The following is a 24,179-nucleotide window of genomic DNA, read 5'->3' as shown; positions in this document are numbered from 1 at the left end:
CCAGGCCCCCTAGCGGAAAGAAGCTTCCCCTTGTTTCCATGAAGCTGCCGGCTCTGCCGGCCTGAGCCTTGGCGAGTATCTCACCCTGGGTGTGCCAGCCATCAGAGGCTCGATCCTGCGCATGCGAAGGACGGGTCAGCCATTAATTAACAATATGCAATGCCCAGACTGCACAGAAAGGTAAAGGTGGCTGCGAATCAAGGAAGCCAGCAAACTGCAGCTGCTCATGCAATTCTCATCGTGTGCTCTTAACGGGCTCCGGATGCTTGTATGGCCTATTGTTTGAGGTGTTTGTCAGCCTGCAGGGCCTCGTGAACACAAGGCATGTCACTTCCTGTGTAGCACACGATTGGGGACTTGACAGAGAAACAGCTGCCTTGCCAGCCTATCCAAGATAGCCACCAACAGCTGCAGCTGTTCTGGGATTGCTGTCTCACTCAGCACGAGTGCCGGGAGGCTTGGATAGGAAACGGCTACTTTCTCACTCTACAGCCCTTGCACTACAGCCTCAGGCGACACGAGGCACCCGTCAACAGCAAAGCTTCAGCACATTGGCGAGTGCACCTCCACCTGCCTAAAACAAACCCCTGCAAAGAATCTCAGAATGACAGGCAGCACATTCTCCAACTGACGCACGCACCCGTAGGGCTCATAGCCGCAGTTGGTGCTTGGGCAATTACCGTAAGAGTGAACCCATCTGGACGCTCACCCCATATATATTTCATCACCTTGCAGGGGGAAGGTGCAGGGGGAATCACATGCAATTCGATACAGATCTCATTGGGGGCACAGAGAATCCCCAAAAGCGCGCACCCGTAGGGCTCGTAGCGGCGTGGAATGGGCCGGTTGGGGAGACTGCGGGCGCTGCCAGAGAGACCCTCGGCGGCGCGCGCGAGAATGCGGTCGGCCTCGTGCAGGACGCCGTCGGGGCCATTCCCTCCCGCGCGCGCGTCGCGCACCCCTGCCGCCACCAGCTGCGCGCGCGACTCCAACATCGCCCGGAACGGCCGCAGGCTACAGGCAAGAAGTACAGAATGTCAACTGTATTGTCTCAAGTCAGGTTGGATACTTCAAGTGGACTACCCTCTAAAATGCCCCCCCTGCTCCTTAGTACCGCCAGCTTGCTTGCGTGAATTCGGCAACTACGCCGCTTCCCTGCATGCTTGACGAATGACCCAAAAGAGCTGCAGGCTCCAGGCATCCTGCCCGCACACACCACGCAGAGGCTGCGAATCTGCAGGCTTGCTGCAAGAGCCGCGAGCTTCTTACAGGTACTCATTCCTGCTTCTACAACATCACAGGCTTGTACTGCTCTCAGTTGTCCCTGTAATTCTCAGTTATCCAACTCGGTGTCGTTTGGCCAATGAGAGGAGGACAGAGAACAGGTGTCCACCTGTCGATCTCGGCGCCGCGCGTGGATGTGCCGGGCTCCCCGGCAGAAAAGGGATCGCCGTCGGAGCCCACAAGGGGAGGCTCAACCCAGGGAGTGTCATCGTCCACCGCCATTTCAGCGCCACGCTCTTCTTCCGAGTCCAAGTCGTCTTCCTCCTCTTCCTCGCCGTTGTCATATGTGACCACGAATGGCTCCACAGCGCGCCTGCAGAGGCATTCCCTCTATCACAATCAGCGAGCTGATGACAAACTCTACAAAACATTACTTGTTACCGTACTCGTAATCCAGTTCCTGGGCATCTAGGATCTTGGTACGTCCAGGAACACATGTATCAGATTTGTCCACGACTGATGTAGCACCCAGAAATTCAAGATGCAACATTGATTTACGGATCTTTTCCTCTGCCCAGCCCCAGATGACGTCATGACACCTGCTGCGCGCAGGTGGCAGTGAAGCGACTGGGAGAAAAACTTAGCATCAACTTGTAAGAGACTTGTCATGGGTCACCATGAAGGGCTCCACTGCGCGCCTGCAGAGGCGTTCCCTCTATAATGGTCAGCAGGCTGAAGACTAATCTTGGAAGTGCCGCTGCCTTTACGCATTTGTCCACGTGCTCGGAATAGGATGGTGGTATGACACTCGCAGCATCTGGGCGGCGATGGACTTGGATTGGACAACGAATGTAAACATTGCGTTTCTGCAGCAATAGCAGCATTGGTGAGGTTTGTGCCGAGTCCTGAGCAGCAGCTCAATGCCTGCTGCATGGAGGAATATAATTTGCACAAAATCCATTAGGCCGCTGCAGTGCGGGTCCAGCTACCTTCAAGAACCTGCCGTCCTTCAAGAGATGCTCTCTCCCACTCAGTGGGTGAGGAGCGCGGCAGCACATGCCTGAACGGGGGGTTTGCGGAATGGTCAGCAGGAGACGGCCAGAGCTGCAAACACACCTGACCAAGGGGTTTTCATCGTCGGTCAGGGAGTCTGCCAGGGAGAGATCCACGTGCACGCGCAGCCACTGGCGCTCTACCACCTTTGGTCCAGCCGCCGCCTGCGCCGACGCGCTCGCAGCATCCGCCGCCCTCAACCGGTCCTCAAGCGCCTCGTACGCCTGCAAAAAAGGAGCAATAAATAATAAGCGCCTTTGTGGGATTGCTGTGCTTGCAGCTTCGTTTCCAGCCAAGCTGCGGTGATAAGACTTGAGCAGCATAACTTCTACACTCAGTTCCCTTAAAATATCCCCTTGAAAGAGAAGCCACCTGCAATACTTTCATGAAGCCATGAAAGTATTGAAGCACTGTCACAGCAGTCAGGAGCGTGGTTGAGGAGACGGAAGCGGAGCATGGCAATGAACGCTTGTCTTTGATACCTAGGGTCTGGTGAGCCCAAACCTCCTCCTGCCAGGCATGCGAGCACTGCCGCTATTTCATTTGCAGAAGCTACTTCTTCTGGGATGAAGTAGAACAAGGGGCGCCTGTAGCAGCTGTGGAGTCATTCGACACTGCAGACGTGCACCCCACCCACATGGGCCATTGTGTTTGGGTTTGGGTTCATCCCTGACTGCAAGGAGTAATCCCTGCCTAACCCCCAATTTCAGGGGTGGAAAAGAACACCGACAGCATCTACAGGTCTCACACCCCCCCCCCCCCCTGCGCCATTCTTGCTGCTATGACAGCTAATTGACACACAAGGCCAATCAAAACGTAGTCACTCCCAATTTACAGGGGACTTTCCAGCCACTGGAACTTCATCCACACCAGTTCCAATCCTGGAAGGGTAGGACTCATATTGGCATGTTGAGATCCGCACCACATCCTGGTCAAGGTGTGGATATGGTCTGGAAGTGCCATAGTGCAAAAGCTGAATGTGCCCCGCTTGTCGTAGATCCTATAGATGTCCTCTGGAAGTCCCAGCAGACACCCGGGGACAGCTGGAAGTCATCAGAAGTGTCGGGACCAAAAAAGCGAAGTCAGTGAAGTTTCGCATAGTCAGAGACTGGAGGATCCCGCACCTCGCGATTGCGCTGCTCCTCCTGCTGCGCAGCTTCCAGGCTGTAGCAGGCGACCGGCAGCCGGTGGCCGACCTCGTACATGGACCGGACAGTGCGCGCGATGCGCCGCTCCGCCTCCGCGAACGCTGCGCGCTGCGTTCCTTCCCGACACGCCGCTGCACATGCGCGCACATGCGCTGGGGTTACTAACGGGCAGAGATGTGATTTTAGATGCCGGCACATGCGCGCGGGTTTGTACTGGGCAGAGCTGCTGCTGCACATATGCGCACATGCGTGTGGATTACTAACGGGCGGACACAAAGCGCGACATGCCTGCACACGAACGCATGTTACTAACGGGCAGAGCGAACCATGCGACATGCACGCAGATGCGCGCGGGTTGCTAGCGGGCAGAGACGTGCTTACTACAGGTGCACAGCCGCAGCATGCCATTGGCACATTTTCGCCACGTCAATTACGGGCATGCCATTGGCACACTTTTGCCACGTCAATTACGGGCAGAAACGTGCTCACTACAAGAGCAAGGCGGTTTGAAATGTGGTTCAATATGCAGCGCATGCGCCCTGAGGGATACTCCAGAAGCTCTAGCTGCAGGACTGCCATGCAAGCTGACTGCAGGAAGGGCGCGCACTAAGTATCTTCAGCTCTCACAACTGATACATAGTGCTTTCGAGTCATGCACAGCTCCTTGACAAGAAAATGTCCACAATCATAACGAGCTGGGCCATTTATAGCAGGAAGGGCACCTTCGTAGGCGAAGCCAGGCGTGTAGGCTGTCCAGGTGCCGTTGTCAAAGCGGCTGAGCGCAGTCCAGAAGCTGTCGGGAATTATTTCCTGCAGGACGTGCCTCCTCTGCCGCCACACTGCATTGCGCCTGCACAGAATCATTCAATTGTCAGTGCCTAATTTGCGAACTGGATCGGCAGAAATGTCTGAATCGAGAACGGGTCTGGGTGGCATGCAGCATAAAGTCATGCATGGCCTGGCCTGGTTTGTTTGCAGGAGAGGAGCAGTCAGCTCGAAAATGCAACCATGGCTTTCTGGTGCAAATTCACCGTTCAGCTCCAGTGCAAAGAATATGCATGGCTTAGTATGTTTCCAGCAGAAGAGGTGCAGTCAGCTCAAAAGTGCACAAGTGGCTTTCAGCTGCGTCACTTCGACTGCAGCGCCCAGCGCCAGGCCCTGGCAGGCTTGAGTCAAGAAGCAGCATCTCTTGTATGTATACTCAGTCATCAATAGTTGAGGGGAGATCGACGGACTCTCTCACGATCACCTCGTGTCCATCGACATACTGGCTCTGTTGGGGCCCACTACTTCCCTTCAGATCTGGTACCTTGCGGTTGTGGGTGGGTCCCTCCAAAACTTGTAAGGTTACTAACGATTGAATCGAGCTGCCCCTCAGGGGAATTATCTGCGTGACACCCACCACAAATGGCCATTAGCATCTGAGAAGAACTGGTGCTTCGACGAGTCTCTGGACCTGCTTCTGTTGCCACGAAATGGGCATCACGACGTACTTCATTATAGTTCCCTTGAGCGATCATAAGTTCCGTGAGAAGCCACCAGAAGCTACTGATGCGTCTTGAGATGCAAAGCATCCACGTGATACATTGACGATGAGAGAGTTCTCCCACATCGCCTCAATGGAAGCACAACGTCTCAATAGCAGCCTTAGAATCAATAATGCCGACTAGGGTAGGTAGAAATGACAAACCTTGGTCGAGGTAGCTGAAGGCTTCCAGTTGCAGGCAGCGTAGAAGCCCTTTGGTCTCAGAGATGATTATGTTGATGGACCCCAAACAGATCTGGTCAGATGTGTATTCCAAAAGTAGAATGGCCAAGAGAAAGAAATGATCGCATATTGAGTGTGTGTGCTTGATATTGTTGACATGCCCTATAGGGTTTTCTTGGAACCCTACAAAATTCAATTGACCAGCTTCGCCTGATGTTCTTGAAATTTCTCTTCCTCCTGTTCAGAAGTAACTCCCAATTGGACGGATTCTTCTGCCAGTATTGCGCAATGTGCCCGACATCAGTATTGCCTCAGAGCATGTGGGCCAAAGTCCTCCGGGATGCAGATTCCAGTATCCTGATTTCCATGAGGAAAGTCTCTAGAAGCATGCGTGAAATTGTGAAGAAAAATCTGCAGGACCGCTGGAGCGCATGGTGCTCCAATGCTGCGAGGATGGCCGGCCCTTCCTCGTTTACAGCAGATGTTGGAGACAGACTTGACAACAAGCTTTTCAGAGAAATCTGTGCTGGCAAGAGCACAATTGTTCTTCCCGACCTCAAAGATTTTGAGAGCAACTGGCTGCGTCTCCGGTGAGTGGCGACGCTATTTACCTTGCACACCCTGCCCACACATCTTCCGCTATTGTTAATGCTATCTATTTATCCTTGGTCGTGTTCAATCTGGCAACCACCCCTTTAATGTATGATGCATGGACCTGATCGCAGGGTTGAGCTCCTGGGTGGCTTGGACATGACAATCAAGTGTGTGAAGATAAATCGCTCTGCCTGTGCATTAAATTTACAGACTCTTCACGTTAGTATCACCTCAGGTGAGCCTCTAACTTAATTGAAGTTGAAGTGCTGTACATAATTAGGTTAGGGACTGTTTAGCGTGGTATAAGTGACAACTAAGACACTGTGCGTGCAGGGTTTGATTTCGCTGCGGTTGTCACAAGCGCCCCGCCTAGCTTAAATGAGCTTCGCAAGGACGCCAGAAGGAGAAAGTGGCGTGACAATTGCAGTGGTTGCAGTGCCATTGTGACTTCCAAAGGAGCTTTTTTCCACGACGCCATGTGGCAAGATCCGGATGATGAATTCTTGTGCAAGAAGTGCTTGGCTCACAGGTTCATGGAAGATGCTGGCGAAGGGATTGATCGTTCAGAAGAGGAGGAGGACATAGTAGAGGGCTGCACAGAAGACTGCTGGTGCAAGAGGGAAATTGATCTTGATGACTGGTGCTGTCTCCACGATTACTGGGATGAGTATGTGGAGCGTATGCGCGAGCAGGCGAGCTTCTGGGGATGAGTCCACCAGAGGGCTGGTGGACTCCGGCTCGCACACTGCCTTTCTAAATGGTGCATGCGCAGTTGCTCATGAAATTTCTAACTTGAGGGCTTAAGGAAGATGAAGCCTTCTTCTACGGTGAGAATGGGAAATAATATATGTGCAGGAAGTGCATTGATGCTGGTCATGAGGTCCGCACTCTCGTGAAATTGAGCTGTGGGACAAACGAGACTGACAATCCTGGGCACATAGTGGCATGGGGAGTAGGCAGATGCCGCCCCATGGTGTCTGGCGATTCTCGTTGGCTTCAGCTAAAAAATATTGACTCTGCTAGAGACAGTCCATCAGGGTGATGCATGCCAGCCCTCATTTGGCTCTGCACTAGCAAGGCGAGCAGGTATCCATGCTAAATAGGAAGAATAAGACATCTGCCAGCAATTGCAATGCAGTGCACGTCTAGTTACAGGCACTGCACTGGGTGCATGCGGCCGGTGCCTTCAAGGTGAAGTTTACGCAGAAAAGCAGCGCCTTTAATTTGCCGGCATGCAAGGAACAATTGTTGCAAGTCCTTTCCCTGGTTATCAGGGCATGATCGCACTGGAATTGCAATACGAGTGGATGCAACTTCGCATTAGTGCCCTAGTGCTACTCGGAGTATCTACTAGCCTGTGTGACGTGCCAAGCACTAGTGTACTGGCAACTGACCCTTGTGGTACCACGTACGCATGCCAGCAGAAACAAGGTGCTTACGTACTGTAACAGAGCGTCACCAACCAGTACATATCGATCTCAGAAATGGAAGCAGAGTTGCAAGTGTTGCATGCAAACGATCAGCGTATCCTTCAGACTCGGCTTTGCCAAAACATCAAAATACATCACCATCCTGGCTCCGAAACACCTCAATCTGTGTTCCAGCCCTCTTGAAATTTGGTTCCTCTTGCTTAGTTACCGCACTATGAAGCGGGGACGCTATCTGCCCGAGGCAATCTGGGAGGTCATTTCCAGTTTGCAGGTCCCAGAGTCTTGATGACTCTAAGGAAGGTTTCTAAGGGCATGCGTAGTCTCGTGATGGAGGAAGTGCAGGAACGTTGGGAAGATTGGCGGTCCAAGGCATCGTGCCCGGTTCATGAACATCTTCCTCTGGAACTGGGAGATACACTGGATGACATGCTCTTCAAACAGATCTGCTCTGGCAAGCGGAAAATATTATTCCGAGCGATGAATTAATATGAACGCATGTGGATTCGAGCACGGTGAGCTGCTTGTCTTCGGTGCAAGTCATAGATCCGACAAGGACAGGATGGCTGGATCTTGTACAATGTCTGGAAAGAGCAAGAGAGAGGCTTGTCAAACTCCATGCGCCCACCCATCCTTCCTTGCTGGTCCATGATGAAACATACTGCTTGCAGGATTGACCTCCTAGGGGGCCTGGACAGGACCATCAGCATATCCTCAATCAAGAGAGGAAGTGGGAATACCCACAATCTTGGAATCACTATCGACCCAGGTGAGATGTTCACTTTGGCGAATCCCTTCCTGCACTGAAAATTTCACAACGCTGGGAGGTCTCATAGTAAGTCAAGTGCAAACTAAGGTCAGGCTGTGCCTGCAGATTTCAACTTCGTTGCTGTGATCACGAGAAGGCCTTTGAGTCTGAGGAAGTTGCGCAAGGACCTCAGGAAAATTGATTGGCGAGAGAACTGCCACTGCTGTGGTGATGAATTGGATGCCAAGGGTGCATACTTTTATAATCCGCCTCAACGGTCTGATGCAGACTCCGATGCAGAGACGGATGCAGATTTCGAAGCAGACTCCAATGCAGATTCCAATGCAGAGTCTGATGCAAGTTCAGAGGCAGACACCGATGCAGACTCTGGTGCAGAGTCTGATGCAGAATCTGATACAGATTCTGGAGCAGTGACAGATGAAGATTTAGAGGCAGATTCAGATGCAGAGTTCAATGATGAATCAGGCGGGGACTGCGATGCAGAGACTGATCCAGGATCTGTGAGGTCCCTCAGCAGGACAGAATTTCTGTGCGAGGGCTGTGTTCACTTCACCGAGAGCCAGTGGGAGGACATACCAGGGTCCCGACCAAGGGGCAGCTCTCCCCGCGAGAGTGACAGAGACAGTGAAGAGTCTGAGCGCCCAGAAGAGAGCTGGCCAGATTGTCTGTTTGCTGACTCGTCGGACTGTGAGGGTCCTAAAGTTCTGTACCGCCACTGGGTGTGTCTGCAGGACGAATGGGACCGATTTGACCACTGACTGCTGGAGAGCGCAGAGATATATTCCCTGGAACTTTCTGCAAGTTGGGTGTTATGGCAGATGTAGCTGTCACTGGGAGTCCAGAAGAAATGCCAACGGTGGGCGTCAGGGGGGGGGGGGGGGTAAGAAGAAAAACTCCCCCTGCTGTATACGCATGCGCGTGTCCACTCAATGGATAATAATGTTATCAGCATGATGAACAGAAGCACTTTTGCATTGGGAAAGAAAAACAGGGTTTTGCCTTGTATTCCATTAGGCACCCGGCGATGATGTGATAGAGCAGATTAAACTTATGCGAGAGGGCACCTGCGACCTCTGCCAGCGAGTGACTGTGATTATGTTGGCATGTCTCAAGAGCCTTAAGCTTTCAAGGGAGGTTCGACCACTTGGATTTCATGTGTTCTGCCAGGATTAAGGCAAACTAATCACCTCTCAATTGAAGCAACTGCCAACTTTCTGATATATTTGTGACTGACTTGCAAAGTGAATACCTGACTTGGCATGCATTAAAAAGCTACCAAGGCAGAATTTCAACCGTTCTCGCCATGCTGTTAGTCTTGCATAGGTCAGCAATGCAAACAGCCAAACCAGTCACAATTGTTGCAACGGTTGTCAAGGTGTTGACAGGTCCGTTATTTTTGATAAACCGCAGCGTAAATGACTTGTCTGCAATACTTTAGTCCTTACGCTCATCGGTTGCTACAGGTTTAGTTTAGGTGCTCTTGCTAACCAGAACAAGCTGCTGCTCAATCCCTGAACTGCCTACACCCCATTGACTGCACAGCAATCTAACACTGCCTTTTACCTGCATGTGCAGCTCCGCATTGCAAGTCATTCGGCTCCGTCAGGCTGTTTGAACATCAATCTGCCCCCCTAATCTTCGCCTGACAGGCTAGATCTCGTGCCCCGGCTATATCCTTTCATCAGCCTATGAGCACCTCTGCAGCCTTAACAGAGCAGGAGGTGTCCATTGCCTGAACAGGCATCCAGCCAAGCCTGCCAGGGTAGGCCGCTGCCTGAGGAGGGCGCATTCCGCAGTCCACCTGATCAGGCATCCAGCCGCGCAGAAGCCTGAACAGGACACGAGGTGCGGCTTGCCAGATCAGGGCGCGGCCTGGGAGGCAATGCCTGCGGACGGCGCCAGCGCCGCTGAAACGGCGGGGGCCGGGGCTGACGCGGTGCTCTGAACCTGGAACACGCGCGTCAGCTGCGCAAGCTGCCCCGGGATCTGCTGCAGCGCCGGGCCCACGGATGTGAACGCCTGCGAGACACACACAGATAGTTAAAGTGAATACACTGCTATGCGCCTCTACAATGCAGAAGTACTCGGTGCCAGCAAGAAGACATTCTCATTCTGGGCCCATCGAGGTACATTTGTACACAGAACACCCGTGCGATGGAGTCAAATGTGCAATGGATTGAGGCTCACTGAGCTCTGCAGAGCCCAGCAAAGCAGTTGCTGTATCTTCTTGACCTGTACTCCGTGCGGCTCAAATGCAGCTGTAGCAATTAAGATGCATGCATTTTGGTGACCCAAAGCTGCCAGACTGGCGCCGCATGCATCGCTTGATCTGCATCTGCAAAATTGGCGCTGCACACATGCCGGATGCATGCGACACTCGAAGGAAGAAGCACACCTTGTAGGGGACGCTGAGCTTGGCAAAGGGGGTGATAAGCTCGGTGGCGGATGGGTTGATATTGATTGCCTCAAAGCTGTTGGACTGGCTCACGCCGTAGTGGCCCAGGTTCAACGTCCCGCTCAGGCCGCTCTCCTCCTGCGCACACAATATTTGTTCTCTCTTCTCATTGTTACAGCCTTTCCCTGCCAACGTCTGTTACAGTAATTTGGAATGGTTGCCAAATTCCTACCCCATGATGGACTTGCCAGATCCAAACAATACCCCGCCAATTGCGGGCACAGTGCTTAGCATTTTGGGGTTAGCCAGCCGGGGCCATGCAAAGTCATGCAGAGTACATCTTGAATGGGTTACTGATGGTGTGCTGATGGTCTGTTAGTTGGTGCATGCAACGAACTGGAAAGTGTGCACAGATCCTGCATGCACGCTGCCAGCCAGAGGGTCACATATTGGTTGGATCCCAAGTGTGGATCTCACAAGACCTTGAATGCTGTTGATACAGGATCTACCGCTGCAGACAACCCCTGGCATCCTATTTTTACCTTCCGGTGGAGACATACAGTACAGGACATGGCCCACAAGATGCCAGGACCACATGTCAGATGGCCAGGTAATGGAGGGGCAATGGTAATCGCGCAATTCGCTGTCAGAGGGGTGAGGTTTGCCACAGCGGCAGCAGTTTTGCCGCGGCAGTGTTTTGATCAGCTGTGTCCTTTGCAGGTTGATCAGCATCACCCAGAGTTCCAGAAGATATACGTACCATGGTGCCTCTGTCATTTGTATTGAGGGGTACTTTGTCAGCACGCAGACAAATACTGTCCACACACCATCATCAAGTACAGCTGCAAAAGACAGGCTCGGCCCCACCTTGTCGGCGCCGCCGTCCAGGCCGGGCTGCTGGCCCAGGGTGACTGCCACTGGGGAGTCCTGCGGCCCCACCTTGAAGGACACGTCCGGGTTGGCCTTGCCAGGCGCCTGTTCAGGACACCACAGAAATCTTTTGTTATGTCACCTTGCTGCATCTGACAAGCATGGCTTCATAGCGCGGATTATAACCCGACCACAGCAGCTTCTCGCCATGTCATCCCTCATGTCAAGGCTAAATCTGGAATGTGTGAGTTACTAGGACCAGAGCAGACCCAAGTAATGCGCATTTTCTTGGCTGACTCCGCAAGGACTGAATTTAATTTGATACTAGTGATCCGCCGATCTGCCCCGGGTTACTCAAACTTGCTACCCTCATCACAGCTGAAACTTGGGAAAATCTAAGGTGCCTTGGAATACACAACCTTAATGATCCTCAAACCCCATCCCATTGCCTTGGAAATGGCAGCCAAGCAGAGAGGCAGCTCAGAATATCACGATTGGCTCGCATGCTTTGAGGTGATTTGCCCAAAACTTCATTATATGGTCTGACGCACCTGCGCAACGGAGAAGCCGCTGCCGGGGGCCTGCGCGGAGATTTTGGGGTAGCCGTTCTGGTTGCCAAAGCCCACGGTCGCACCCGGGGCCAAGTCCACAAGCACATTCTTTGGTGTGGTCTGGGTCCCTGTGGCGCCGGCCGCCTGCTGCGTTGTCTACAGCAGCAACAAATATGCTTGCTCAGAATCAGAATCACACCAACAGACATGTATCTGTACGGCCCTCACAATCATTCCCAGAGTTGCCGCAGTGCGCGATCTGTGGTGATTCGCAGCTGCATGTGAGGTGCCAGCCGAGCAAGATACCTGACTTTCCCCCGGGTGCAATTCATCTCTGCATGAGACACTCGGGTGGATATTGACAACCACAGCCAACCTTGCAATAAGGTGTGTGAGAGGCGACTGGGAGCGATTTCATTAGCAATCCCGCATGGACTCGCATGGCAAAGCTTGATCACCCCCCTGGCGGCTTGTGCGGCTGGACGAAAAGAGTGGGGATGTCACCTGCTGCAGCTGCTGCACGGGGGCGCTGTTGGCGTTCAGAGCGGCTGCGGCGCTGCGCTGAATTGTGCCCAGAGCGTCCTGCCACGTGTTGCCAGCAGGTGCCGCCTGCGAGCCGGCACCTGCCGTCTGACTGGACTGGTACGCCGCGCTGCTGCCGGCTCCCTGCTGCTGCACTGCCGCCGCGCTGCTGCCGGCTCCCTGCTGCTGCGCTGCCGCCGCGCCGCCGGAGAAGGACGCGGTCTGGGTGTCCTCGTACAGCAGCTTCCTGCCAGTCCCTGCGCCTGTAGACAGGAAATTTAAGCCAAGGTAATGTATTAAAGAAAGTATCTTTCTTCTGATTTCTATCTGCTGTCTGCCCCTGGGAAGGCCCACCAGGCCAGCCTGCAGCTGTCATGCATGTGCGGCCGTTCAGCAAGCATGCTACTGTCTGACATGGGCAAGGCCTCTTTCACTATACAGAAGCAAGCACAGTGTGTAATTGTTTGCATCCATGATGGTGCAGACGTGCTCAACATGCAGGAGGATGTATCGAACTGGGAGTCTTGTACCAAAGCATGCTTTAATCTGTAAAGATGTGTGAGTGTCAAAGAAGGCAGGGCAGACATCCTGAGTATGATGTGCCTCGAAAGGGAGCTACCTTGTACAGCTGATGTGCACACGAGCAGCAATATCCCTGTTTGGATGTAATAGGTCATCGTATTTCCAGCCTCTCGGGCCTAAAATTTTCCTGCAGAAGACATATCAGTTACCACCAATGCCCCGCACTTCCTCATTAATAGACACTATTTTCACTACCTTGTACATTTCGGTGAACGAAAACATATACAAAATGATTCCGTTTGGAACCTGAAAGTGTCTGGGAGCTTGCTCCTCTCCCTACTAACAACTATTTGTCATCACTCTACTGCACGTTACCCTGTTACAGACACCAGCAGCAGCTCTTCCTCTGATTTTCACAGCTCTGTTGTCCCAGAAATATACCTTGAGAGCACCTAGCAGGCTCCTGACACCGTTCGATTCGATATTCTCAAGAGTGCCTCTTCCCTCCTCCTATTTCTGGACGGTGATTACACCGGGAGGCCTCAGCCGGGATCAATTCGAGAGAGAGTCTTCAGAAGGAGCAAGTGAGTAATTTGGAATGTTCTTTGTGAAAAGTATTGCTGCACGAAGAAATGATAGCAGCTGTGCAGGGCGTGCCCTTTTGTTGTATCAAAGTTTGAATGCGTGCGTCGCAGAAACGGCCGTAAATATCCGTAGCATTTCCCTCGTGACGCCAGCCACGTGCGTCGCATCAGTGACGTCGACAAAAGCCTCACGCGCTTTGAGATCGTGGGTGGCGCTGTGGTATCTCGCATCAAAACACCATATTCAGCTCACCCACAGTCCCCACAGGACTACATTTCGCTATTTGCTACGGAGGTTGAGGTGCGACTGTGACTCCGGATGCCCGTCTGTGTGTTGTGCGAAGTTGTGCTTTCACTGGTGCCCGCAGAGCGTACACGTTTAATGTATTCATTTTGTCCCGAATCAAGATTTATTTTAGTCCTCAAGACTGGATTATGCTGTTTGCAGGTCTTTGGGGTCGCACCTCATTTAGAAACCGGCTTGCCAAGCGCACCCTGATGAACCACCAAGCGCCTCCCCAGTAGCAGGCACGCCCAGTGTTCGGTCTTGTTAGCCTTGTAGAATTTATTTTGCAGGATCCCAACCCTCTTGGGTACTTTCCAGTGCAGCGTGTGAGCCTTATAGCCCGTCTACGCGAGAGTGAATTAAGTGAACGCCTGCAGGAGTTCGGAGGAAGCACGTATTTCTCATGAGCCTGGTGGGACTGATGACAATGCACGATAATATTGGAAGAGTATGGCCAGCGACGAGCAATTCGGCCTGGCCCGAAGAGTCACGCCTGCTGTCGGCCACCAGCGCACCATTCACACCGCACTCACAGCCCCAGCGCTCCGCGGTGCTCAGCTGGTCGCAATTCAATGATTGGGCGGAGATTTCAGACGGTAGGATCGCCAGCCTGGCGACAGAGGACAGCGCAGCGGCGCACAGCCACAATGCTGTGAGGGCCTCCATCACGCCAGACGCGCAGAGTTTCGCTGGGACAAGCAAGGCGCCTGGGGTTCAGCCAGACGAGGCGATACTGGATTTCTTGGATATGGATCTGCTCGAGGAGCTGTCCAAGGGCAGCCTGTCGACAAACACGACCACCGAGCTGAAGATCCCCGACCCCATCATCGCCTTCAGGAGGGATCCACCCCTCCTGATCGCCCCAAGCCTGCCCCCGCACATGCCTGCAGCCGACCAGGAACGGGCCAAGGCGTGCTGGAACAGCATGCGCAGCATCAGCGACCCTGCAGGCGCCTTCTCACCTGCACAGGTGACACCCCCCTCACTCTTTTTAATAATTGTTATACGCTTTTCCTGCCGAGAGGCAAGTTGCCTCTGCAGACAAGCTGCACTTAATGGCCGCCACATATCCCACCCCTTGATGGATTCGCCAGATCCAAGCAAGACCCAATCAGCCATGGGCACGGTGCTCAGTAGTTGTGCCGCCCCCCAGGCAGCCGGGGCGTCGCTCCTTGGTGCAGCTCAATCATTGCAATGCAATGTCCCTTCCCGGCAGGCATACCATAGAACACCACATTACCACATTGCATGCCTGTCTACCGTACTGTGTTTGAGGCTTGTCACTTACCCGGGGCCCACTCATTGTCTGCTGCGTGTGACATCATGTGTGCCCCGGTGATGTCTGCAGGAAGTGGCGGAGCTGTCAAGGCCCATGACGAGTGGAGCAGCTTCGGGCAGCCGGTCAGGCAGCAGCTCCCGGGAGCGGCAGAGCAAGGCGGCGGCCACGCGCAAGAGGGCGTCCCCTCACAGCCGGGCCTCCCCCGAGAACAAAACCCCGCGCGATGAGGCTGCCCGCGCACGCAACGCCCGTAACCAGCAACTTCACCGCCAGCGCCAGCGGGTGAGTCACCTCCCGTGAGTCGCCTCGCATGAGTCACCTCCTGGCCGTTGCAAAAACATCTCTGTAGCGCTGAATGTGCAGCAATTGCAGTAGTCATGACTGCATGTCAGTGGCGTTGCCTGATGTGTATATCCCTACAGCTTTGACCGTTCTCATGAAGTCTGAGTCACCTCCCAATTTGCTGCATGCCACTGGCGCTGCCTGTTACAGCAGATCTGCAGGTCTGACCCATGCAGCGTTGACATAAGGCGCGAGTCATTGCGCACACTGCTGCATGCCAATGAACTTGCCTGTCAGCATAATTGCTCTTTGGCGCACAAAAAGGGGGGGCTCCAGCACTGGCAATTTGATGGATTTCACCGGGCCACATCTGCACAAGGGAATGCACTCAGATCGCACTTGTAACAAACGTTTGTTCTTCATCCCCAACTGCTGATGTCACAAGGCCTAGGGTGAGCTCATCTCAGAGCGCGCATGCAAGCATTCTGTTCTGCTGGGGCTCAGATGCTGGTTGTGGTTTGTGGCAGGAGAAGCTGGAGGTTTCGGAGGGGAAGAGGGCAGAGCTGGAGGAGCGGCTGAAGCATCTGACGCTCGTCAATGCTGGCCTGCGCGCAGACAACCAGCTGCTGGAAGCTTCCGAGCAGGGCCACCTGGTGAGCCCCAGCTGTCTATCAGTCATTCAGTTAGTCAGTCGATTAGTCTGCATTGCCTGCAATGAAATGGGGCTTCTCGGATTTCAACTCGGATTGTCAAAGTCAGCACCCAGCATGTCGCCTAAACGGTCTGAGAAAATTTGCGACACTTGGCAGAAGGAACTGCCTCGTAGTAGTAGAATGGTGTCTATTTGGCCCAACACAGTGCAGCAGCGCATCGCATGTGATGGGCAAAATATGGGTCCTGCACGCCAGTGTGATCGTCCTATCAAGCGACTGTGACGATCAGAAGAACGTCAGAAGAAGTGTGCATGGGAGAGATCAATGCGTTTTAGGCTAGACCACTTTGCAAGTCTACAGGGCCTGTGTGCCCTTCCAGTATGCACATGGCTGCTCAAGATGCTACATTCTTTTCCTGTGCAGGAGAGCTTGGATGAGGATGCGTTGTGGGGCGCTGCCAACAGCGCTGCCACCACCGGTGCACACCAGAAGCTGGCAGCACTCTTCACCTGCATCTCGCTTGGTGAGACATCAACATTTTTGCTGTGGTGTGCCTGCTTGCTCCTTGCTGTCTATTTGTTCTGACCCTCTCGCATGCATCTCACAATGTTTGGACATCAAATGTGTTTACAGCAGCCTGGAGCCTTTTCTTGGGTGAAGAAAGCCATCTGTACAGGTTTCTCCAGACTTGGAATAAGCACGACCTGGTTACTCACTTGTCAGCTGGGGCATTTGCATGGGTACTGATGGTGTGGCATGCTGGTGCCAAAACAGGCATGGGCAAGGGCGCAGTCAGCGCGGCTGAGGTGGCGCTGATGTCACCCGAGGACGTGTTCCTGTTCAGGCAGCAGTACGGCGCCTATCTTAGCCACCTGTTCCAGTGCGGCGTTCAAAATGAAGGCAGCGCTGCGCATGCTCAGCTGCTGCAGCTCGTCACCCTCTGGGTGAGTCAGCGCCCCAGATGCAGCAGAGTCAGAAATTGAGGAAGACAGCGGAAAGCTTCCCATCAAGTATCTGCTAGGATGAGTTTACACTAACAGTGAGCCAGCAGATGCACTCCCTGCATGGGGACAGACGCCTGTTGGGCTTACCAACTCTTGCTCATGGATCAATCAAGGATTTCTGGCAATTTTCACTGGATGCGAAGCAACCTTGACTTGTGTTTGACGTGAATTGGGTGATCTGAATTGTTGTGTGGTGCCTCAGGGTGACTCCGAGGCGCACCTTTGGGAGCATTGCCCAAGGGCCCTGCAGCGAATGGCGGCTATGGCGCAGCGACAGGACGACGACGGCCTCTGCCTGCCCTTCACCCTCAAGTGGCAATCCATCCTGGTGAGCCTCTGACCTTATCCACCTTGTCCAGAAATGGTGGTTGCATGAGTGATTGCATTAATCCACCTTGTCCAGAAATGCTGGTTGCATGAGTGAATGCATTAATCCACCTTGTCCAGAAATGCTGGTTGCATGATATATTGCATTAAGTCAAAAGCGTAATCGACCTTGACGCCTCTCTCCTTGCCTGCATGCGTGCATGCAGGACGTACCTTATGTCAACATTTACATGCCCCTATTTGCGAAAAAGATTGCCAGAAAACATTTCTTTCGGTCATTCTTTGTAATCTGGGGCTGTCGACCGTGTGCGTAAGAAGAAGACGAAAAACATTCGTGGGAAGAGTCTAATTCGAGTTTCTCTTCTAATGCAGGCGCAGCTGGGCCTGAGTTCTGGGCAGAGAGCTGCTTTGAAGCAGGTGCACCGGCGGCTGGTGGATCAGCTGCTCAATGTGACTGCAGAGCGCTTCCACGTCTCCGCCATGCTCAAGGTGTGTACATGATTTTTGTCATGTTCATTGCTGCATGTGAGGATCGTGGTGCTCAGCCATACCTTTCTAGGGGGGAATCAAGTTGTCTGACCGTGTTTGTTACTCACAACCAAGCTGCTGCTGGTAGCTGGGGTGAGATTGTGAATATCAGTGGCTGAGGCCTTGGCTATCGCGGCTGATAGGACCCAGTTCTCAAAAGAGATAAGCAGTAAGTTGCAGGTTGATCCCTGTCACTGCTTTTTTGATAGGGCAACCGCTGTGACAGCCAGGCTTAGGTGCTTTAATGGCATTGCTGTCTCTGCTTCTTCTATCTAAAGAATCTGTGGCGGTGTCCCAGGAGGTGTGCCCGGACCCGGAGGCAGGCAACACATGGGAGGGCAGCCGCACGTTCCTGCGCGTTCGTGAAGCTTCCAAGCGCCTTCAGGCCAGCATCCGCTCCGAGCACACCCTCATGCGTGACGCCCACGCCGCCTTCAGACAGGTGTGATTTTACTGTCACGTGCCCTATACAACCTGGCCCTCTACATCATGTTTTTGACAAGCCATGCCACCTCCAGACGGGTGGACTTGTCTGCCATGGCTCTAAATGACCATGCACCCTAAGGAATGTGTTGATCAAGTCCATGCCGCCTTCAGACAGGTGTGATTTTTCTGTCATGGTTTTCCACAATTTGGTACTCTGATCACTACGTGTATTGAGCCATCACACATGTGCCCACCCAATTTTGTCCAGCCGACATCTCGAGTCTGCAGAGAAAAGACCTGAACGAATCAGTTGGGTCACCATGTGCAATACCAGCCCTTATGAATGGCTTTTTGTTGGTATCTGCACATGCTGCATTAGAAGGATGTGTGAGATGTCTGCAAAAAATTGTACACAACCATTTTTTGTTCCCCTGAGGATTGCCGCCCCTTTAGCAACTGTGAGAGGAGCCAGCCAGTCTCGGCCAAATGCCTCGCTCACCTTAAGTTACATTGCAGTTCAGTCGTTGACTCACAGCAAGGAGCAGCTCCAGTCTGATCACTTTGGATACATGTGCGCAGGTGGTGTCACCCTTGCAGCAGGCGATGTGTGACATGCTGGCGCACCCGGGCTCCCTTGACATCATCGCTTTGCTGAGCCTGCTGCGCGCTGGCCTCTGAATATGTCCGACGTCGCCTGCAGATACACTCCTGCTGTAGGAGTGGCCTTGTTGGCCAGCCAGCCATAGCAAGCGCCAGTATTGAGCCCTATTTCGGGGCAGCAGAAAAGAAGACCTCCTGCGGGAGCGAGTGCAACTAAAAAACGCATGCATGCAATGCAGCTTACACAGCAATGGAGACAGTGGATCGTTCCAGAAATACTGATACATGAGTACTGGAAGATATGAGGCCAGGCAGGCATGAGAAAGGCCGGCAAAGGCTGCCATTTTGCCAGCAGTGAAAACAGGTGATCCCTGCACTATTGCAGGTAGCCTGTGAGATGTGCTGCTGGGGTGGCAGACAGGGGGAGAAGCAAGATGGCTGCTTCCCATGCCGTGAAGTTTCCAATTATGGATGATTGAGGAATGCCAAATTGCTGTGCGTCGACATTTCTACCCCCCTTTGCCTAGGGGGAGACACTCGAGAAGACTGGGCCTTATTTATTTGCGGTACCCCGCGTGTCCATTTTGCGATGTGACCCGGGTATTTAATTGCAGGTTTACTTCAATATTGATTTGTGGTGCCACTGGTTTCAATACATTTCTGCAGACTGCCTTCCTTTCAGGGAAGGGGCTGGCTCGAGTCAGAGTGCTGCCAGGATTTCTACTGATTTCTAGATCTCATAGGGTGTGCTGCGGTGTTTCAGTTGGTTTGAACTTGAAATCAGGATTGATTCTGGCTTCCCTTTTGAAAAAACTGTCCTTCTTGCTCTGGAGACATTGCTGTGCTGTAGCATGTCCCATTTTTTTATGGCTCCCCCATTGTGGGGGGACCGGCTTGCAAGACAACTGTGTCTTGGGTATGCATCAGTGCGCGGCAGTGAAGCATGCATGCGAGGAGGGAATGCCTCTGTTGAACCCTCTTCGCTGCAGTTTCTGCCGCGCGCTGTATGCCTCTCTCCGGGAAAAGATAATTGACTCTCTGATACTTCAGTAGCATAGGCGGTGACCCTGGGAGGCACCATTCAGCAAGAAAAGGTTTGAATTGAAGGATAATTAGAGGATGCTTGTATTTCTTTGCGCCCCAAGGCTCCAAACGCCCCAAGGCTCCAAACGTTTATCTCTACGCTGTGTTTAGCCTTGAATTCACTTTTGCGGTGGTACTTGCGAGTCCCACTGGCAGCTGTGTCGGTAGAATGGAAACTTGACAACGCATCAGATCTGAAATGACATATCCACGTTGCAAGTGTTTTGGTGTCCCACAGGAATAAAAGTTATATGAGGATTAGTTGAATCCGATTTTTTTTTGCCTTGGCGGCTCCCTCTGTGTTACAGTCTGTCTCTGGGGCATGACTGATCGGTCATTATGGTTGACTTGAAGATGTTTGTGATTCTTTTTCTTCCGGCGGACTGCATTGCGGCATGCCGGGCATGCATTTTGTTCATGTGGGATGTGCCGAGTGTCTGGCAATGTTCTGATTGTGTTCCATGAGGCATGGATGGCAGTGTGTCTTCCACACAGTCAGCACTGCTGACACTGTGGAGGGCTGGTGTGCATGCACTGTGGATGGCAATGCGTATGGGGTGGGTCAGAACTTGTACTGATCTGCGCTCTCTTCTGATGGTATTCTCTCTGTGAGAAACTTGCCAAATAAATTTGGGATCCGAGCTGTGTTGCTAAGGTGCTGGGTCCAGGTCCTGGCCATGTGTAACACTGCAATTACGTAAGGATGAGATAAACTAGCAATTCTCCTAATCCGTCAATACGGTAGTGTGCAAGATTCATGCACTGCAGGTTCAATCAATTTTATGGGGTTCTTGTGGATGATCATTGATGTCAGGACACAAGCCACTGAAATTGTCGCCCCTGATCCACACTGCAGCTGTGTCTTCCACAGTTTCCAGGGCCTCAGACAATTCAGCACCACTGCGGTCCCGCTAAAGAATTTTGTCAGGTCTGATGGCTGTGCGAACATGCATGCATGAAGGAAGCAAGCCGAGATGCAAAGCTTACAGCTGCCTGTGCTTGTCGTCGTCAGGCTGGCGAACAGAGTAATCGATTGTCTTGGATAGGGACAGACTCATGGCAGCAAATTGAGCTCTCATCTACCTTTTATTTACAGGTAAGGGTCACTCTAGATGGCAACTTTGGTTGGTTGATACCTGACTTCGCTGCTGTTATTGAAGGTAAGCGGACGTCCCATCGAGATTCTTATGGCGCGACTCAAAACTTCTGCTTGGTTCTATATTGATGAGGAGGACAAAATTAGACCCAACCGGAGATACGGCAGCGAAAAGGAATTGCTTATGAGGTGTTGGAAGGTCTTTGGCCAACTCGAAGAATCAAACAACAAACGACCAGCGACAGTCCCGTTGAGGACAATGAGCCTGCTGAAATTCTCCTTTCAAGAGTGACACGGTCACGCGAAGCCAAGGGAAGCTGGTGCCCGTCTTGGACAGCCTATCTGCCCTTCCTCGGGCAGCTTTTCTCTTAGAGGACGCAATCTGTGTCCAAAGGCAACATCCAACATCCAAATGGCCAGCTGATGACAATCCACATTCCAGGGGCCTGGGTCAACCAGGCCCCCGCAGGCAGTCTGAACGATTCGTATTATACAAGCTGGCCCAGGAGTGCTTCTATCACAGCAGAACAGGACTCAAGGTTATGAGCAGAGGCTTGGGGACACGTGACCCCCTGATGTGGGTCACACCCAGTTGTAAAAGAACTCAGACAAAGCATACTGCTCCCAGCTACACTTCAACTGGCTACAGCCCTCCTCGTCCAGGTAGCAGCGCGGGACTGGCTGGTTCAGCATTGCCTCTCTGAACTCCTGCCACAGTATAAAGCTTTAAGCCACAGATTTAGCTCATGATCAATGTCTGCGCACAAGCAATGCCACAGCTGCACCTGTCATGCCGGTCATGATTGAAGCACAAATGCGAGGCAACGCTGATCTCAGAGTGTGCTATTCTGACTACTTCATGGGCACAACACTGTCCAGCAGTTCGTGCATTCGTTTCTCGTGTGCAATTACCTTGTAGTCAGCTTTGTTCATTATCTTGGCCCACTCAGGATCGAAGTCCTTGTCCTCAAACACTCGATCTTTCATCTGACCCCCACACAATCTGAATATCAGGCTTCTGGTAAGAGGAGCGCCAGAGTGCTCCTGCTTGACTGCCAGAGTAGAAAGTGCATGCAGCAAGGTAAAGGGAATTTGAAGCACCACGACAACAGAGTCACACACCACATTCTTCATGTCGTCCTCCACCTTTAACATGAACTCCTGGAGGGCAGCTTCCAGTTCAGGATCTGGTTCTTCCTGGTCCCCAAAAGGCCCCCTTCAGTTATGATCTATGGGATGCAAGCAATGCCAAGCATTGGTTCACACCCATGGTGGCTTATATCAAACAAATCCGGATCATTAAACGCCCACAGTGATCAGCAAATTTACCTCAGATCCATATTCTTCCTCTTCAATCTCAGAATCATGTTCATCGTCCACGGAAGGTGCAGGAGCCACAACGGCCACCTCCCTGCGGATGAACAGCCTCTGGCTTCAAACGAACATGAAATGTTGAACTGGGCAACAAGTATTCTCCGGGCAAGCTTCAACATAGCAACAAGAGTTCCGGGAAGGAATTGCACTAGTAGCTGTGAGGGCTAAAACCATGCCACAATGCATGCTTCAGCGTGACCTGCCACAGCTGTGCCATTGTATTACTCAGTCTCCCTGTCAATCGGCCATTGTCGCACCTGCTGAGCCCAAAGTGACTGTCCAGGGTGCTTTGCGCGTCCTTGGCTTCATTCAAAGGAGCCTCAATCTGCTTCATGGAAGTCCCCGGCGTTGTAAGCCTGCAAAATGCATCTCTCTTAACTATGAGCCGCACAACATTTTGAACAGGTGCCAAAAAATTGTCTACTCAAGTCTCCCATAAAATCTGTCAGGATCGCACCAACTTGGCCCAAAGTCACTGCCCAGACTCTCGTGCACTTGCTTGGCTTCAGTCAAAGGAGCCCCATCCTCCTTCACTGAAGTCTTGGCTGCTGTGAGCCTGCAGCATGCACCTTGTTTCACACACCATGCCGCAATTTATTGTAATAAAGCCCCCAGCAAAGAAGCACTAGCAGGAGAGTATTTTGCTCTAATCCTGATCTCCGCACACACTTATCAGCATTCTTCACAGTCTGCCGTCCAAGCGTGCGCCACTCTGGATCTTCGCCAGTATCATAACATGCCTCGTGATTCCTCCTTGTTTCACCTCTGCAGGTCACACAGGTGTTGATCGCTGCGGTTCAATGCAGAACTGCAGCTGAGCGAGTTGTACTTCTTTCATCTTACAACTGGCCTTATACAGCGTCGCAAGAACCTTATCCACTACCACAGCGAAAACAAGATACAGGAAGGGAAACTCCTTCCAGTACTCTTTCTCCTCTGTCTTACTCCCCTATGCGACATATGTGATTTGAGAAGGATTTGGTAGTGAAGACTGAGAAAACACCGGCTGATGGTGGGTATAGCACCGCCCACCTGATAAAAGATGCTTGGGAAGTGAAGATCAGAGCACAAGGGGCCTGCCCAAGACCGCAAACGTGGCCGTGCTCTCGGAAATTAGTGTTCTATCTCTCGAGGAATAGATCAGACGGCGCAACAAACTACGACCATCTTAGGAGTCCTCGAGTCGAAACGAGATACTTGACGAGGCCAGAGTTGACGAAGGGGAACCTTCGAACGGGGGGCCTTCGATTCGGGAATCAGAACTGCCTGCCACCAAGGAGAAGGCACTGACTCGACTGTCTTCAATCAATTTCTTATTCTTGAGTACCGCCAAATAATGGATGTTTTGTACATTAGGTGTTTGCAATTTTGAAAGCAAGGGATGTGTTCTCGATAAAAACTGGGGTTCTTCAGGGGACCTGGGTTCTTCTTTCAGAAAGAAGAATCTTTCTTACTCTTTGGGTGGTATTCTGAAATATGTATTTGCACTTTGCAACTTATTATCGGGACATTGAAGCGTCAGACCTCATTCAGAACTCGGTACTACGTTTGTCTCGAGCGAAGAAATTCTCTAGCTGAAGTCTGAGAGTCCAATGGGGACTTCCTTGGTCCAGAATCTTCCCAAGGCGTCTTACAGGCAATCCTGCTGCCATTGCTGTTTTTCTGAGACCTTTGCTCGTTTCAAATGCGATGCGTCCCGAATGTATCCGCATGTCAAGTCCACTTTTAAACTTTCCTGACCATCCTTCTAAAGTGAACATTGCACATATTTATGCCTCAGGGACGTCAAGTCTGCGGGTGAACACATCGAACACCTGTGCCCAGGTAAATATTTTCCAGCCTTTGTTTTCAGATAGCATTGAGGCTTGCATCGG

The 24,179-nt window shown here is 52.3% G+C and overlaps 5 protein-coding genes across 5 annotated transcripts; 2 read left to right on the top strand and 3 right to left on the bottom strand.

The window, feature by feature from the left end:
• Window positions 1-9: 9 nt before the first annotated feature.
• COCSUDRAFT_55107 (hypothetical protein) lies at window positions 10-4,691 on the bottom strand (the record flags this gene model as incomplete). Its single annotated transcript, XM_005651572.1, has 7 exons — window positions 10-115; window positions 814-1,014; window positions 1,394-1,597; window positions 2,341-2,501; window positions 3,402-3,556; window positions 4,148-4,275; window positions 4,675-4,691. 7 exons carry the CDS (start codon window positions 4,689-4,691, stop codon window positions 10-12), a joined length of 972 nt encoding a protein of 323 aa, XP_005651629.1.
• A 1,175-nt stretch (window positions 4,692-5,866) lies between these two features.
• COCSUDRAFT_52072 (hypothetical protein) lies at window positions 5,867-7,194 on the top strand. The gene is made up of 2 exons (XM_005651571.1): window positions 5,867-5,962; window positions 6,061-7,194. Exons 1-2 carry the CDS (start codon window positions 5,884-5,886, stop codon window positions 6,435-6,437), a joined length of 456 nt encoding a protein of 151 aa, XP_005651628.1. The 5' UTR covers window positions 5,867-5,883; the 3' UTR covers window positions 6,438-7,194.
• Window positions 7,195-9,060: 1,866 nt separating this feature from the next.
• COCSUDRAFT_45725 (hypothetical protein) lies at window positions 9,061-12,938 on the bottom strand (the record flags this gene model as incomplete). The annotated part of the gene is made up of 6 exons (XM_005651570.1): window positions 9,061-9,942; window positions 10,319-10,456; window positions 11,186-11,293; window positions 11,740-11,895; window positions 12,244-12,518; window positions 12,881-12,938. 6 exons carry the CDS (start codon window positions 12,936-12,938, stop codon window positions 9,784-9,786), a joined length of 894 nt encoding a protein of 297 aa, XP_005651627.1. The 3' UTR covers window positions 9,061-9,783.
• Window positions 12,939-14,056: 1,118 nt separating this feature from the next.
• COCSUDRAFT_55105 (hypothetical protein) lies at window positions 14,057-18,830 on the top strand (the record flags this gene model as incomplete). The annotated part of the gene is made up of 9 exons (XM_005651569.1): window positions 14,057-14,623; window positions 15,002-15,214; window positions 15,742-15,867; window positions 16,291-16,390; window positions 16,642-16,811; window positions 17,074-17,199; window positions 17,571-17,687; window positions 18,025-18,168; window positions 18,732-18,830. The coding sequence occupies 9 exons, from the start codon at window positions 14,057-14,059 to the stop codon at window positions 18,828-18,830; spliced, it is 1,662 nt and encodes a 553-aa protein (XP_005651626.1).
• Window positions 18,831-21,513: 2,683 nt separating this feature from the next.
• On the bottom strand, window positions 21,514-22,639 carry COCSUDRAFT_55104 (hypothetical protein; the record flags this gene model as incomplete). Its single annotated transcript, XM_005651568.1, has 5 exons — window positions 21,514-21,639; window positions 21,844-21,918; window positions 22,033-22,128; window positions 22,261-22,342; window positions 22,563-22,639. 5 exons carry the CDS (start codon window positions 22,637-22,639, stop codon window positions 21,514-21,516), a joined length of 456 nt encoding a protein of 151 aa, XP_005651625.1.
• Between the last annotated feature and the right edge of the window lie 1,540 nt (window positions 22,640-24,179).

The sequence above is a fragment of the Coccomyxa subellipsoidea genome, assembly GCF_000258705.1.
Source record: "Coccomyxa subellipsoidea C-169, whole genome shotgun sequence".
Lineage (NCBI taxonomy): Eukaryota > Viridiplantae > Chlorophyta > Trebouxiophyceae > Coccomyxaceae > Coccomyxa > Coccomyxa subellipsoidea.
The sequence above is the reverse complement of the archived record's forward strand: the minus strand, read 5'-3'. Positions and strand labels throughout refer to the sequence as shown.

Coding starts and splice junctions, on each gene's coding strand:
- COCSUDRAFT_52072 (XM_005651571.1), top strand. CDS start 5,884: ATGACAATCAAGTGTGTGAAGATAAATCGCTCTGCCTGTGCATTAAAT. Junction 5,963..6,060: donor TCACGTTAGTATCACCTCAG/GTGAGCCTCTAA, acceptor CTGTGCGTGCAG/GGTTTGATTTCGCTGCGGTT.